At 42.8% G+C, this 13,079-nt stretch overlaps 1 protein-coding gene across 1 annotated transcript in view; it reads right to left on the bottom strand.

The window, feature by feature from the left end:
• ATP6V0A4 (ATPase H+ transporting V0 subunit a4) overlaps positions 1–7,211 on the bottom strand; it is a 50,633-nt gene extending 43,422 nt beyond the window's left edge. The window contains exons 1-6 of the mRNA XM_008697374.2: positions 7,095–7,211; positions 5,947–6,025; positions 5,577–5,671; positions 2,010–2,135; positions 1,456–1,550; positions 87–213 (exon numbers count right to left, since the gene is read on the bottom strand). Coding sequence (XP_008695596.2) covers positions 87–213; positions 1,456–1,550; positions 2,010–2,135; positions 5,577–5,671; positions 5,947–6,025; positions 7,095–7,211 — 639 coding nt within the window. The remainder of the gene's footprint in view (positions 1–86; positions 214–1,455; positions 1,551–2,009; positions 2,136–5,576; positions 5,672–5,946; positions 6,026–7,094) is intronic.
• Positions 7,212–13,079: the final 5,868 nt, after the last annotated feature.

Genomic DNA, 13,079 nt, shown 5'->3' with positions numbered 1-13,079 from the left:
CTTCACGGAACTGAAGACCCACTGCCTCAGAGAACAGTCCCCCCCCATACCCCCCAACAGAGTTCTCCGCAGCCCGCGACACCCACCGTGACTGGATCCTCCAGAGTCGTGTCCACCTCACTGAACTTTAGGTAGATGTTCCCTCGGCACACTCGCCACAGCAGCCTCTCAAAGGAAGCCATCCGCTCCCTATTGATCACCCCGGCCGTGAACCTGGGCAGTCAGACAGGGAGACGCTGTTGAGGCCCAGGGAGTGGGGTGCAGGGAGAAGGCCCCCATAGGACTTGTGGACGTGCCAGCAATGAGAGGGCCCAGTTCCCTGTGAGCGCGAGGAGGACTCACAAGCTGGCAGGAGTCCTGAGGCCACTGGGCAGCCTAACCCCTACTCACCCCAAGTCCGTTTTGGTGTTTCCTCTGATGTATTGAGGCTTCCTTGATCACCCTGATACTACATAGTTACTTACTTGCAATTAGAAATATGACAGCTAGATAATGTCACATCAACTCCCTGGAAATCTTAGGCATCAATTGAAAAGCTGGATTATGGCATCCTAAAGAAAGGAACTGTCCCAACTACTAATGAATCATCAAGCCTTACATCGGAAACCGGGGATGTACTGTATGGTGACTAACATAATATAATAAAAAAATCATTAAAAAAAAAAATAAATAAAATCACAGGTATCTAGAATCAAAAAAAAAAAAAAATGGGCTGTACGCATTTTTACAAATAATGTACTAGAAGTGAAACTGACATAATGATTTCCATTCAACTCTTTTAAAATCATCCAGGTGTCAAGATAATTTCGATCGAAATTTTTTATATTAACTTTAAAATGGTTACCTTCATTGGTCTTTTACTTTAAACATACGCTGATCCTATATTACCTTCTGGTCAAATGTTTTCAATGGATAGGCATCGATTTTACTTGGACTGAATGAAATCCCACCACTTTGAATCACCACGCATTTTAAAATCTTGGTATTCCTTCTTGTGGATGACGTGATCATATAACTACCTCATTTCTAATTGCACTTCAAACAGCAAACTTCAAATCTATTTTATTGCCAACGCAGTACTTCCAAGATAAGGAAGCAGGGAACAGTTGAGAAAACCCATCTGAACAATTCTCCCCACATCCTCCCCCTGTAGAAACAACACAAACTTGTACTCTTCAGGCTCCCAGAATGTTAGTTTCACCATTAACAAGAAGGTAACACTAGTGTCCACTCCACTAACCTGAAAAGGTTAATCTTGGGTTTATTACTGTGTGGAGGTCTATATTCATGTGAAATAGCCCTCATTCCAGTGGCTGGTTCATTCATTCATTCATTCACTCACTCACTCGCTCACTCACTCACTCAGACCCTCAGGGAAATCTACCACACTCCAGGCACTGAGCTATGGACCTGAAACCCATCTCCATGTAACTTCCAGAGCAGAGTTACACTAACCCCAGCTTTCCAGTCACGTAGGCAGGCGTCGTTCTTAACTCCAGGAGACCCGAAGTGTCTTCCGTAAAGAAATCATCAGCGAGGTTGGTTTCCGTCTGAAAGTCAAGGAGCCACTGTTTTCTCTTAACCATATTGAGATGACCTTCAAATCTCCCTACATCTCAAAGGTTTGTCTATTTTTAGTGAAGGTTTAATTTTCCACAAATAGTTAATAGAATTCAAAAAGTCGAGTGCCCTTGCCAGATCAAAAATTTTCCCAGTCTTTTACTACGGAAATCCCAAATCTGCCCAAACTCACTATTGTGCTTTGTTCTCACTTCTACTTCTATCTGCGTGTTTAGGGCACATACTTTCTAATGTGAATCATAATATTTTTGTGTTTAGTTCAAACTGGCACCACATTTCACCTGGAATAACTTTCCCCTCACTAATGACCTCGGCATGGGACAGAAACAAGCGTGAGTTATGCATATTCCAAACCAGCCAGTTTTCAAAATGGAAACTGGAGGCTCTGGGGGAAAGGTCCCTTTAATAAAGAGTCCCCAGATAACAACCTCAAAGAAGTCTTGGGTTTTCTTCAGGAGATGTTTGAGTTCAGTCAGTTCTAGGAAGCTTTTCTTCAAAGCCTGCTGGTTCTGGTTGGCTTCCTGTAATTCTCCTTCCAGTTTTTCTAGAAGAGTCTATGCAGAATGGAAAAAGAAGGGAAAGCAGGCAGACAGCGCTGAGATATTTACTATACATTAACTACTATAAATAACTATTAAAGAAGAATTCAGTGTATCATAATGTAGCCGGAAGTAGAGTGGCCTGTTCAGTCAACTCAATATGATCGTAGAGCTATAAGCTAGATCCATTTTCATCAAATAGGGAGGATGAGAAAACCCTCTGGGGGATGGAAATTAGCTTCCTGAAGAAGCCAAGGCATTTCAGCAAATTGCATGTCTCTCCCCCATTGAAAACACTAAAAAAGGGAAGCTGGAGTGAATTTACATGTTGAGAATTCCTTCTGCCTCAAACAGACTGTAATGAAATATAAAAAGAGGAATCACTAGTTCTGGGTTAGAGTTTGGAGAACCAGGTCCAAGCTAGTAAAAAATGCTATACAGAGAAGTGTGAGCACAACAAGCAAGAAGACAAAAACAAAGAAAAAAAAAATCTTCCTTCCAAAATGAGCACACAAAATGAGTAAGTCTCAAGAAGAAATCTAGTGATAAGAAAAATCATCGACAAAATCAACAACCAACAGAAATTCACATTGGGTGAAATTATTTTTATGGATTAGTCTGAAAAAGAGTTTAAGGCTTTTTCTAGAATGCTCAAAGAGATAAGTGGAGGCATCGCTTACAAACACACACACAGAAATTATTAAACCAACATGTCTTAGAATGAAAGAAAAGGTAAAGAAAAGGTAAAAGGGGAACCATTAAGAAATCTTGGAAATGTAAAATATAGGTATTGAAATTCAAAATCTAACAGGTGAAGATCAACTCTCTATTGGACACAATTCATGAATGTACTACTAAGATTTGGTATGTAATTTAAAAATACGAAAGTTCATTTCTCATTTATCCAAATGTCCATCAACAATAGAATGGATAAACTTCCATAAAGTATGGTACATTCAATAAAAGAAACACTACCCAACAGTGAAAATGAATTAATTTCAGAAACATGAAACTATATGGTGTCTTAAAAAATAAAATGATGGAAGAAAACAGCAAGTTGCAGAATAAATATTATGATTCCATTTATATAAAACTAAAATGTGCAAAGCTAAATCATATGCAATTTAGAAGACTAAACATGTTATAAAACTATGAAGAAACAAGGAAAAGAAAAACACAAAATTCAGCACAGGATTATCTCAAAGGGGGAGGGAAGGGGGAGGAGAAGGAGGGGGCAGGGGAGGGGCTCACAGAGGGCTTTAAGAGCATCCCTGTGGTCACCTTTTATGTCAAACAGGGTGATGGTACTTGGTGTTTGCTGTATCATTATTCTTTATACCTTACACATATTTTCTAAAAATTCTACTATATCAATTCAATATTTAATAAAAACAATTGATAGTAAATCAGCAACCACAATATGTGAAAATGGATTAATGTCACCTATTAAAAGACAGAGATTATCATGTTAGATTTCTTTTAATCTACCTAAGGGACACCCTTACCAAACAGATTAAAAAATAAACAGTAAAACAAAGATATCCATGCAAATATTAGTTCCTTTCCCCCACCACCCTCAAAAGCATATTAGTATCAGACAAAATTGAATTTTTAACATTTTTTATGATAGAAAATTTTACATATGTTAAGTGGAAAGAATCACAACATGAACCCCACATACACATCACCCAACTTCAATTGCATCCCATGCCCTCCCCTCCCAGAGATAATCACTACCCTAAATTTTCAAGCTTTATTTTTTACTTTTATTTTTTTGTTTTTTAGAGAGAGAATCCTAAGCAGGCTCCATGCTCAGTGCAGAGCCCAACACAGGGCTCAATCTCACGACCGTGAGATCATGACCTGAGCCAAAATCAAGAGTCAGACACTTAACTGACTGAACCACCCAGGCACCCACCCCATCTCTACCCTAAATTTTGAACACTAACTATAGTGGCACAAAGTTGGGGGGGGGATGAAATCCCCATTTCGTAGCCATTGCTCTATCCACTTAATGATTCTATTAAAAATAATGTGGCCTTTAAAAATATTTTGGAGATTCATGCATTATTTAAGAAACAGTTTACAATGTGATAGTAAATGTAAAAAGTAGCAAATTATAATGTAGACTATGGACATTTAATTACACAAAAATAAAGCTGATAAGGACAAAACCTGAAAACAGAAAAGGCAATTTTTGCTGAGATTTGTGGGTAGACATTTTTTTTCCTGAATACTTCCTCTAGGATTGTCATGAAAGCCTCTTTAGAAATTCTGCAAGGCAAGGGCCCAAAGCCAATTGTGTATTCTTGCCAGAAGGATTCCCCTCCCTAGGAATGCTGGAGGAACGTTCAACTAACTGCCAGATCAGTTGAATCAGTCTATCCCCTTGATCAATAGTTAGACAGATATTGCTACTTTTAAGCTCACGTTATTCTAATTTCATCTTTACAATAAATAATATCCAGGGGTGCCTGGGTGGCTCAGTCGGTGAAGTGTCCAACTCTTGGTTTCAGCTCAGGACATGATCCCGGGGTCGTGGAATCGAGCCCTGCATCGGGCTCCACACTCAGCGTAGAGTCTGGTTAAGACTCTCCCTCTCCCTCTGCCCCCTCCCCGCTGTCTCTCTCTTTCTCCCTCTCTAAAATAAATAAATAAATAAATCTTTAAAAAACAACAATAAATAATATCCAAAGGGAAAATACTGAGTAAGGACTGTTGGCACACATTTGATTGTCCCTTATCTGACTGATTATTATACAAATGTATGAGAGTATAGAGTTTCAAAACCAACCAGTCAGCCAATACCAAACTCATTTGGATGCATTGATCTTTTTTTCCCTTCCTTCCTTCCTTCCTTCCTTCCTTCCTTCCTTCCTTCTTCTTCTTTTTTTGGATGCATTGATTCTTTTTTTTTTTTTAAGGTATTATCTGAAACATATAACCAACACAACTTCTCCAAAAATATCCAGGTTTTAGTATGACAGGAGCCAAAATATTTTTCAGGGGAGTTGCCAGTCTCATATCTCTGTCAGAGTATCTTTAATTATACCACTAACAGCTTCAAAAATTTCAAGAATTTTAAGTTGTCTTAAAAGAAAAAAACAAAGAAACCTAGCGAGAGATAAGGCTCGGGCAGTGAAGCTCCCCTACCTTCCCGCCTCCTTTAGTGGGCCCTTCTTCCTCTTCTGAGGATAAAGTATCCAATTTTTTAAATCAAGATCTGCAGGGCCTTCCAGGAGCTGGCTCTGCCTACCTTTTGACATCCTTTCCCACTGCCTCACTCCTCCCTCCTTCCTCCACCACCTCCTCTAGAAGCTTCTAGAGGGCACGGCCATGTTTTGTTTCTCTCTAAGATACCTTGTGCATGGAGGGCATTCAGTGTTTTATAAAAGGAAGTAGAAAGGCAAAGAAAGAGGGAGGCCTGCTGGCTATAATGTCCTTGGCTCAACATACCTCCAGCGTAATCATTTCCCGTGGAAGAGGGGTCGGTGGGGGCCTCTCTGGCAATTGAGCCACAACTTCATTCTGCATCTCATCTTCCAGAAAACCTGTGGGATGAAACCCCACCAGAGAGCCCAAGGTGATTGTGTTTTCTCACCTAAGAAATGGATCCAAGCAGACAGCTGACTTTCAGCCGGCTCAGCTGCCTAAACTGCCCCTGGGACCCACCACAGTACCTGGATCCCAACCTTCACTGCCCCACTCTGTCTCTAGAACACCTTGTCTCTATACAAATAGGGACATGTTTGTTATAATCCAGTCCTGCAAACCACTTACCTCCCCACCAGTTAACACTTAGACAGTAAACAGAAAATCGGCTTACGGAGGATTCTCTCCAGTGACTCACACCGTCTGACTTCATTCACAAATTTCCTTTGGAAGCTGTTCACATTCACATTTAACTAGAGTGGGGAGAAACCACAAGACACACATTGGTATCAACAGCCACCAACGTATTCCTTGGGTTCTTTTTTTGTTGCTCTTGTGGGTTTTTTGTTCTGTTTTGTTTTTTTGGGTTTTTTTAGTGCTGGAAAATGTTGCTGGAATCATTTTAGGAATAGATATTTCCATTCACAAGACATGAGTTTCAGGCAAAAACCTTGATATTCTTATAGGTAATCCCCCAAATGCCTCAACTCTGGCCTTCTTACACTTCTAAGAGATAGTCCTCTAGATAAGGTTTCCTTACTTTTAGCTGCATTTACAACCACATGAGACTTGAAAGCCTCAGTGGAGTCGTGAATGTGACAGGATCTTGAAACTGCATAGCTCCATGCAATGTTATCACAATCATCAACAAAAATTCGGCATCCTGCCCAATAAACGTGACTGAGTAACTGCCTCACATCAGGTCCTGTGCTAGGAACTAAGGACGCAAGAACAAGACACGATCCTTCCCGGAGGAAGCTTAGTTTTGACTGTGATCTTGGTGAGAAAGTAAAGAGGTAAGGAATCCAAATTTCTAAATAGGATTCAAAAAAGCTTGGTAAGAAAACCACCTCTGGGAAATGATACCCCAACATCACACTCAAGACTGTCTAGCCCTAGAATATCACCATAGGGAGACTGTGCACCCCAGGATACTTTGTCCTCAGCCTGACTAATTAGGAAGCATTGGTTTCTGTCCTCAGAATAAGGTTTGGTAATCTACATGCCCACTGAGATATCTAATTCTTTGAAGATACCGTTTAGGAAAGAAAGTATAATGTCATCTAACAAGTATTGACTGTACTAGAGTTTCAAAACATTCCTACAGAGGAGATACATATGGAGGAAAGAAGAACAGGTTTGCAAGTCACTCGCTCAGTGTTATCACAAATCTTAGCCAGAACAACTAGAACCACACAGAATTCCATCTATCCCAGCTCAGGGCTCTTCTCCCTGCACTTAGTTCACCACCAAGAAGTGGTGTGAAAGAGATGTCTACTCCCACCCCACCTTCCTCTGGCCTTCCAAGAATGCAGCACCTACATCTTTGAACTGAACCAATCCAAGTTCCCCAAGCTCAGCCACACAGCAGTATGCAGCCTCCACCTGGAGAAACAGTTGGGACAAACACATCTCCTCACTGCGAAACACGGACGCCATCTTGACACAGCCTTGGTCTGCAGGAGACAAAGATATAGTAAGGGTGTAGAAACCTTAGGATCAAAACCAGCTTTAGTTCTATTATATTAGTATCCAACATGAAAAAAAATACAACAGGAATGGCTCCTAATTTTAAAAATATAAACAAAAACAAGATAGCACTTTTCACCACCTATTGGATTGGTGAAAGATTAAAAAATACGATTATAAACTCCTGTTGTAGACGGTGTGAGAGAGCAGGCATTTTCATACGCTTAGTAGTTGAAGTGTAAATTTGTACAGCTTTTTCGGAGAGCAATTTGTCAGTGTCTATCAAATTTTATATTACTTATACTCATGACCCCCGGATTTCCACTGCTCTTCATCCAAACTTGGAGATGTATGGGAAAATGGATGCGCAAGGATGTTTCTGATAACATTGTATATAAGAATTATAATCTAACCTAGATATTCATCAACAGGAAAGTGATTAAGCTGACTCCAGAACCCTGTGCAGTCAGCCAAAATGAAATAAATCTGTATGTCCTCTATAGGGAAAAAGGGTATTCATGCGGAATCCATTCCCATCAAAGACCCTCTGGACTGCTCTACCACTGCCAAGCCAAACTGTTTGCCCCAGAGACCAGCCTTCTGGAATAACTACCACACCTCCAGAATGGGCCCCCTTCTCTCATTTCATTTTATAATGTATACCGTCGCAACTGGATTTATCCCCTCTCCGCTTTAAGTCTTCTATCATCCATTTCTCACAAAATAAAGCTAAAACCCTTGATTTGTCCAACAAAAGGCTGCATATCTGGCCTCTGCCTTCCCCTACAGCTTTATTTCTCTTCACATTGCTCTCCAGACACACAGAATTTCTCCCAGAGCTCCCTCCTGCCTCAGGACCTTTGTCCATGCTTTCCCCTAGATCTGGAACCTCACTCTCCCCCCCCCCCAACTATCCCACACACCCAACATAATCCTGCCATTGGAGCCTCAGTGTCAGGATCCTTTTCTTCCATAAGCCCTTCCAGACCACCACCAACACCAGATGAACCAAGTCCTCCCAGAATATAAATCATCGGCAATTACTTATTGAACGTTTGTATTGCCCACTAGCCAGTAAATTCCATGAGGTTAGAACCATGTCATGTTTTCCATTCTATCACCAGTCTAGCTCAACCACAAAGCAGGTGTTCAACTAATATTTCCCAATTTATTGACCAGAGCCCAAATTTCATCCCTCCCTCCAGAATGCCTGGCCTGATCCTCCATTTTTTGACTTTTGACACCTAGATGAATCAAAACTTTTCATACTACCCTTTCTGGTAAATCAGGCAATGTTTTCATAAAAGAGAGACACACGCCATTAGCCGCAAGCAGACCAAGAATACAGGATGAAAAGCCTTCTTACCCCAGCTTTGTCCCAGCAGGTCCTAGGCAGGTATCTGCAGTAGGGCGAGGGCTGTAGCTCTTGGTGTTTCCTCAGTCCAACCCCCCAAGCAGGGTCCCCCCCACACCCAGTGGTGGGGCCAGCAGTGTTTGGTCAGGACTTGTGAGTGGCAGGCCCGGGACCAGCGTGGCCTGGGGATTCCTCAGGTGGCCTCCCTGCGGCCATGAGCCCCTCCCGGGACTTTTCCTCCCTAAGTGCCTGCAGAGCCCAGAGGCAGTTCTGTTGTATCAACACCCACCTGTGGGTGAGGACAAACCTGCCTCACCGGCCAGCCCTGCTCAAACCCCCTCCTTCCCCCAGCCACCTGTGCCCAGGGCCACGACCTTGGGGCCCCTCTGGGAAGCAGTGACTTTGTTCTCTAAGGAAAGTAACTCACCCGCAGTGAGCAGAAGTTTGGGAGAGGTTTCTAGAGGCCTTCAAAGGGCCGTAGAGACGACTTTCCAGTGTATCTACGATGCACACCGAACACTCCTTGTCACTGTAAAAATGCAATCGCTTTGGAAAGGAAAAAAATATCATGCACCATCCTAACCACAACTATCTTCAAAAATACTTTACTTTGAAAAGAGAATACACCGATGAATAGTCAGTAGCTAAAAGTCAGCTTCCAACGTGACCCAGGTAAAAAGAGACAGGGCCAGACGTGAGGATTTACCCTTTCATTGAGTACTACTATCTTCCCCATTTATTTGGTGGGGGGGCTAAGGAGCAGAGGAGTGAGGCGGTTACAGCCGTGTCTCCTAGTTTAGGGGTTAGTTACTCTGCGGAGACCATCTTCATTCCCATTAATGAGCTCGGCAGAACAGCTTTCCCTGCGGGGGCAGATCCCCTCGTGCACCCACCAGGGGTGCCTGGACGATGTACCCTAGAATGAAAGGGATACTATTTTTTCTGTTTTTACTTTTTATTATGGAAAAACTAAAGCATCTGCAAAAGTACTGAGAACACCAAAAGGAACCCCCATAGACCACTCAGCATCTCCTGTTGAATTTTGCATCATCAGTACCCTCACCCGCTCCTCCTACCCACCCAACTGTTTTGAAGCTAATCCTACGCATATTATATCTTTCAAAATATTTTAGTATGTATCTTGAAAAGATACATAATCATATATATATATACACACGTGTGATACCATGGTCACACCTAAAATTCAACGATAATTCCTTAATATCAAATATCCCATCAATGTTCGAATTTCCCAGGTTGTCTGAGACCTGTCTTTTTAATAAGCCCCTCAGGTGATTCGTGCATCATCAAATTAGAACTATTGCTTTTGAGAACACGGTGAAAAATCTAACTTCACCTTGAGAGGCAGTAGGGTAAAGACAGGTGTGGAAGATCCGCTGAGCACGTGCTGCTTGAACCTGGGGCAGTGGAGGCCGGGGCCTCCGCGGGAGCAGGTGGCCTGTAACGAGGCCTGTAGGAAAGGTAATGCTTGGGTCTCTTAAGAAACAGAGCTTGGCCGCAGCCGCCCATGCCAACGTGGCAGGATCACTTGAGTCCAGACTCACCTGGGCAATGTTCTGAAGGCTGAACTCAGGAGCGACAAGGCAGAGCTGAAGGATTAGAACTGAAAACTGCAAGGAGAAGGACTGACGCTGATTCTGCCTCTCTCTCCAGGTGAACTGGAGGCAAGAGGAGCCCCCGCTGCAACCGGTGCCTCCCTCCTCCTGCCCCTTCCCCTGCCCACCTCTCATTCTGCTCTTCACCCCACCTGGGGGTTGCTGTGTCTCCCCGTCCGCGGATGGTGTAGCCGTCCTCGCACGTCCCAGGCCCAGGAATCACTGAGGGGCACAGAGAGGAAAAGAACATCTTGATGTCAAGAGCAGTTTAGAACCAAATTGTCTGCACCAGGACCCCAGCTCTCATTTACCACGTGCAACCCTGGGGAAGCGATTTAACCCCGGGTTCCCAGGGTCCTTCTCTGCAAAGCATAATAGAATATTAGATATTGAATGTAGAAGTATAGGAGGGAGACCGTATTTCAAGGTTTGCTTTCTTTTTCTCCTAAAGCCGCCAATGGAAGGTGCAGGCATGCAGAACACTCATAGGACACCTGCAGGATAAGAAATTAAAGCAATCTGGGGCGCCTGGGTGGCACAGCGGTTAAGCGTCTGCCTTCGGCTCAGGGCGTGATCCCGGCGTTATGGGATTGAGCCCCACATCAGGCTCCTCCGCTATGAGCCTGCTTCTTCCTCTCCCACTCCCCCTGCTTGTGTTCCCTCTCTCACTGGCTGTCTCTATCTCTGTCAAATAAATAAATAAAATCTTTAAAAAAAAAAAAAAGAAATTAAAGCAATCTGTCAGGCAATTTGCATATCCTTGGACCCAGTAATCCCACTTTAGGGACATCATCCTATGAAAAAATTTTAAGGCTGTAAACCAAACTTTAACTACAATAATGTCTATTGCAGCATTATGTGTAATAAGCATGTAACCATAAATGACCTGAATTGTTTCATCTGTCCAATAAATATTTATTGAGAGTATACTATGTGCCTGCTCTGTTCTGGGCTCTCAGGATAGGGCAGTAAGTAAGAGACAAGGTCCTTGCCCTCTTGAAGCTTATGTCCATATGGAAAGAGACAAACAGTAAACAAGTGATAAATTAGCAAGATAGTGCAGATTATAAAAAGAGCAATTATAGAAAGCTAGGCTTCGGAGAAAAGAAGAGAGGCTGCTTTAGATAAGCAGATATGGCCATTGGAGCTGAGGTTTGGAGGATTAAAATGAGTCAGTCTTGCAAAAACAAAAAACAAAAAACAAAACAGAGCTGGGAGGAGGGAGTCCAGGCAGCAGGAACAGCCAGCCATGCAAGGGTGGGCATGTGACCTCATCGCCATAGCTATTGTATCTATTGAGTGCTTCCCCTGTGCTGGGCATTGTTCCTATGACTGTAGAACACATTTCATGACCTTACATGTGTCCATCACTTAATCTTTTCAATAACCCTATGAAGTTGTCTGTATTCTTATTCTCAAGTCCCATACGAGGAAATAGAGGCACAAAAAGGCTAAGTAGATCACACAGACACTCAGGACAAGTCACACAGTCACTCAGGACAGGTCATCTGACACCAGAGTCCTGTTTACAACTATGCATGGTATTGTCTCGCAACATGTTTAAGAAACAGAAAGGAAGCCAGTGTGGGTGTGGCATGAGAGGGCTGGGAAGAGGTCGTACCATGTGGGGCAGAGCGGAAGTGGGGGCCAAGCCAGGGGAGTTCTGAGGGGCCAATAAGAAATTTGGATTTTATCCTAATTACACTGGGAAGCCCTTGGAAATTCTGAAGCAAGGGAATGACATTACCAACTTGACTTCGCATTTTTTAAATTTCTTTGACTTCTGCTTCTGGAAAGATGGAGTAGAAGTGCTTTTTTTCCCAATAAGTAAAACAGAAAACCCTGAACATTATAGATACAGCAAACATTGGAAGACTCTGAAAGGTAGAGAGAAGAAGACGGACCTTCTAGGAAACTCGGGGTCTGAGAAATGACAGAGGTGAGTTCTCTGGGGTTTCTTTTGCTTATTATATTTAGGTTTGGTGCTAAGCCAGCAAGATATGCAGATAGAAAAAAAATCCCAAATAAAGTCTTTCTCTCTAGCCAAAGGATCAGGAAAGGGGCAGCCTAGCAAGAAAGAAGACTTTCAGACAATAATCACTCTAATTCAGCCAAACACCACAGAAAAAAACTGTGATCCCATGCCCACTCATGCCCACAAAGCCCAAGTGGAAAGCCCAGACTTCTACCCTCACCCAGATGTACCAAAGCGACACCCCCATATCGTGTCAGAGAAAGCCAAGCACAGAGTCTGAACTCCCAGCCCCAGTCTGCGATAACAAGGTACCCCTTGTTAGCCTCGTTGGGTGGTATCAGAAGAAATCTAATGAGCGCTTTCCCGACTGTCCATTGGTAATGAGGCCACCCCCTTGCTGGGGTGTAGAGGTCATGTGAAGAGCAGTAACCAGGCACTCCTCTCCTCTCAGACAGGGTCATATCAGCAGAGGTCTAATGAATAGAAGAATAAAGTAAGAGAAACAACTCTAGCTGATTTCAAAACTTACCGTACAGCTATAATAATCAAGAGTGTGGCCCTGGCAGAAACATAGACACATAGGTGAATGCAAGAAAATACAGAATCCAGAAATAGACCCATAAGACAAGTCAGGTCAACTGATTTTTGTCAAAGGTGGAAAGTATTTCAGTAGAGGAAGGATCACCTTCTCAGCAAATGGTGCTGGAACAACTGGACATCCACAGGCCACAAACGGAACCAAGACCTAAACCTCATACCCTCTACAAAAATTAACTCAAAACAGATCATAGATAAATTTAAAATGTAAAACTAGGGGTGCTTGGGTGGCTCAGTCATTGAAGCACCCAACTCTTGATTTTGGCTCAGGTCATGATCTCAGGGTTATGAGAAGG

This window comes from Ursus maritimus, unplaced genomic scaffold, assembly GCF_017311325.1.
Source record: "Ursus maritimus isolate PB19 unplaced genomic scaffold, ASM1731132v1 scaffold_3, whole genome shotgun sequence".
Classification (NCBI taxonomy): Eukaryota; Metazoa; Chordata; class Mammalia; order Carnivora; family Ursidae; genus Ursus; species Ursus maritimus.
This window is presented reverse-complemented; position numbering and strand designations above follow the sequence as displayed.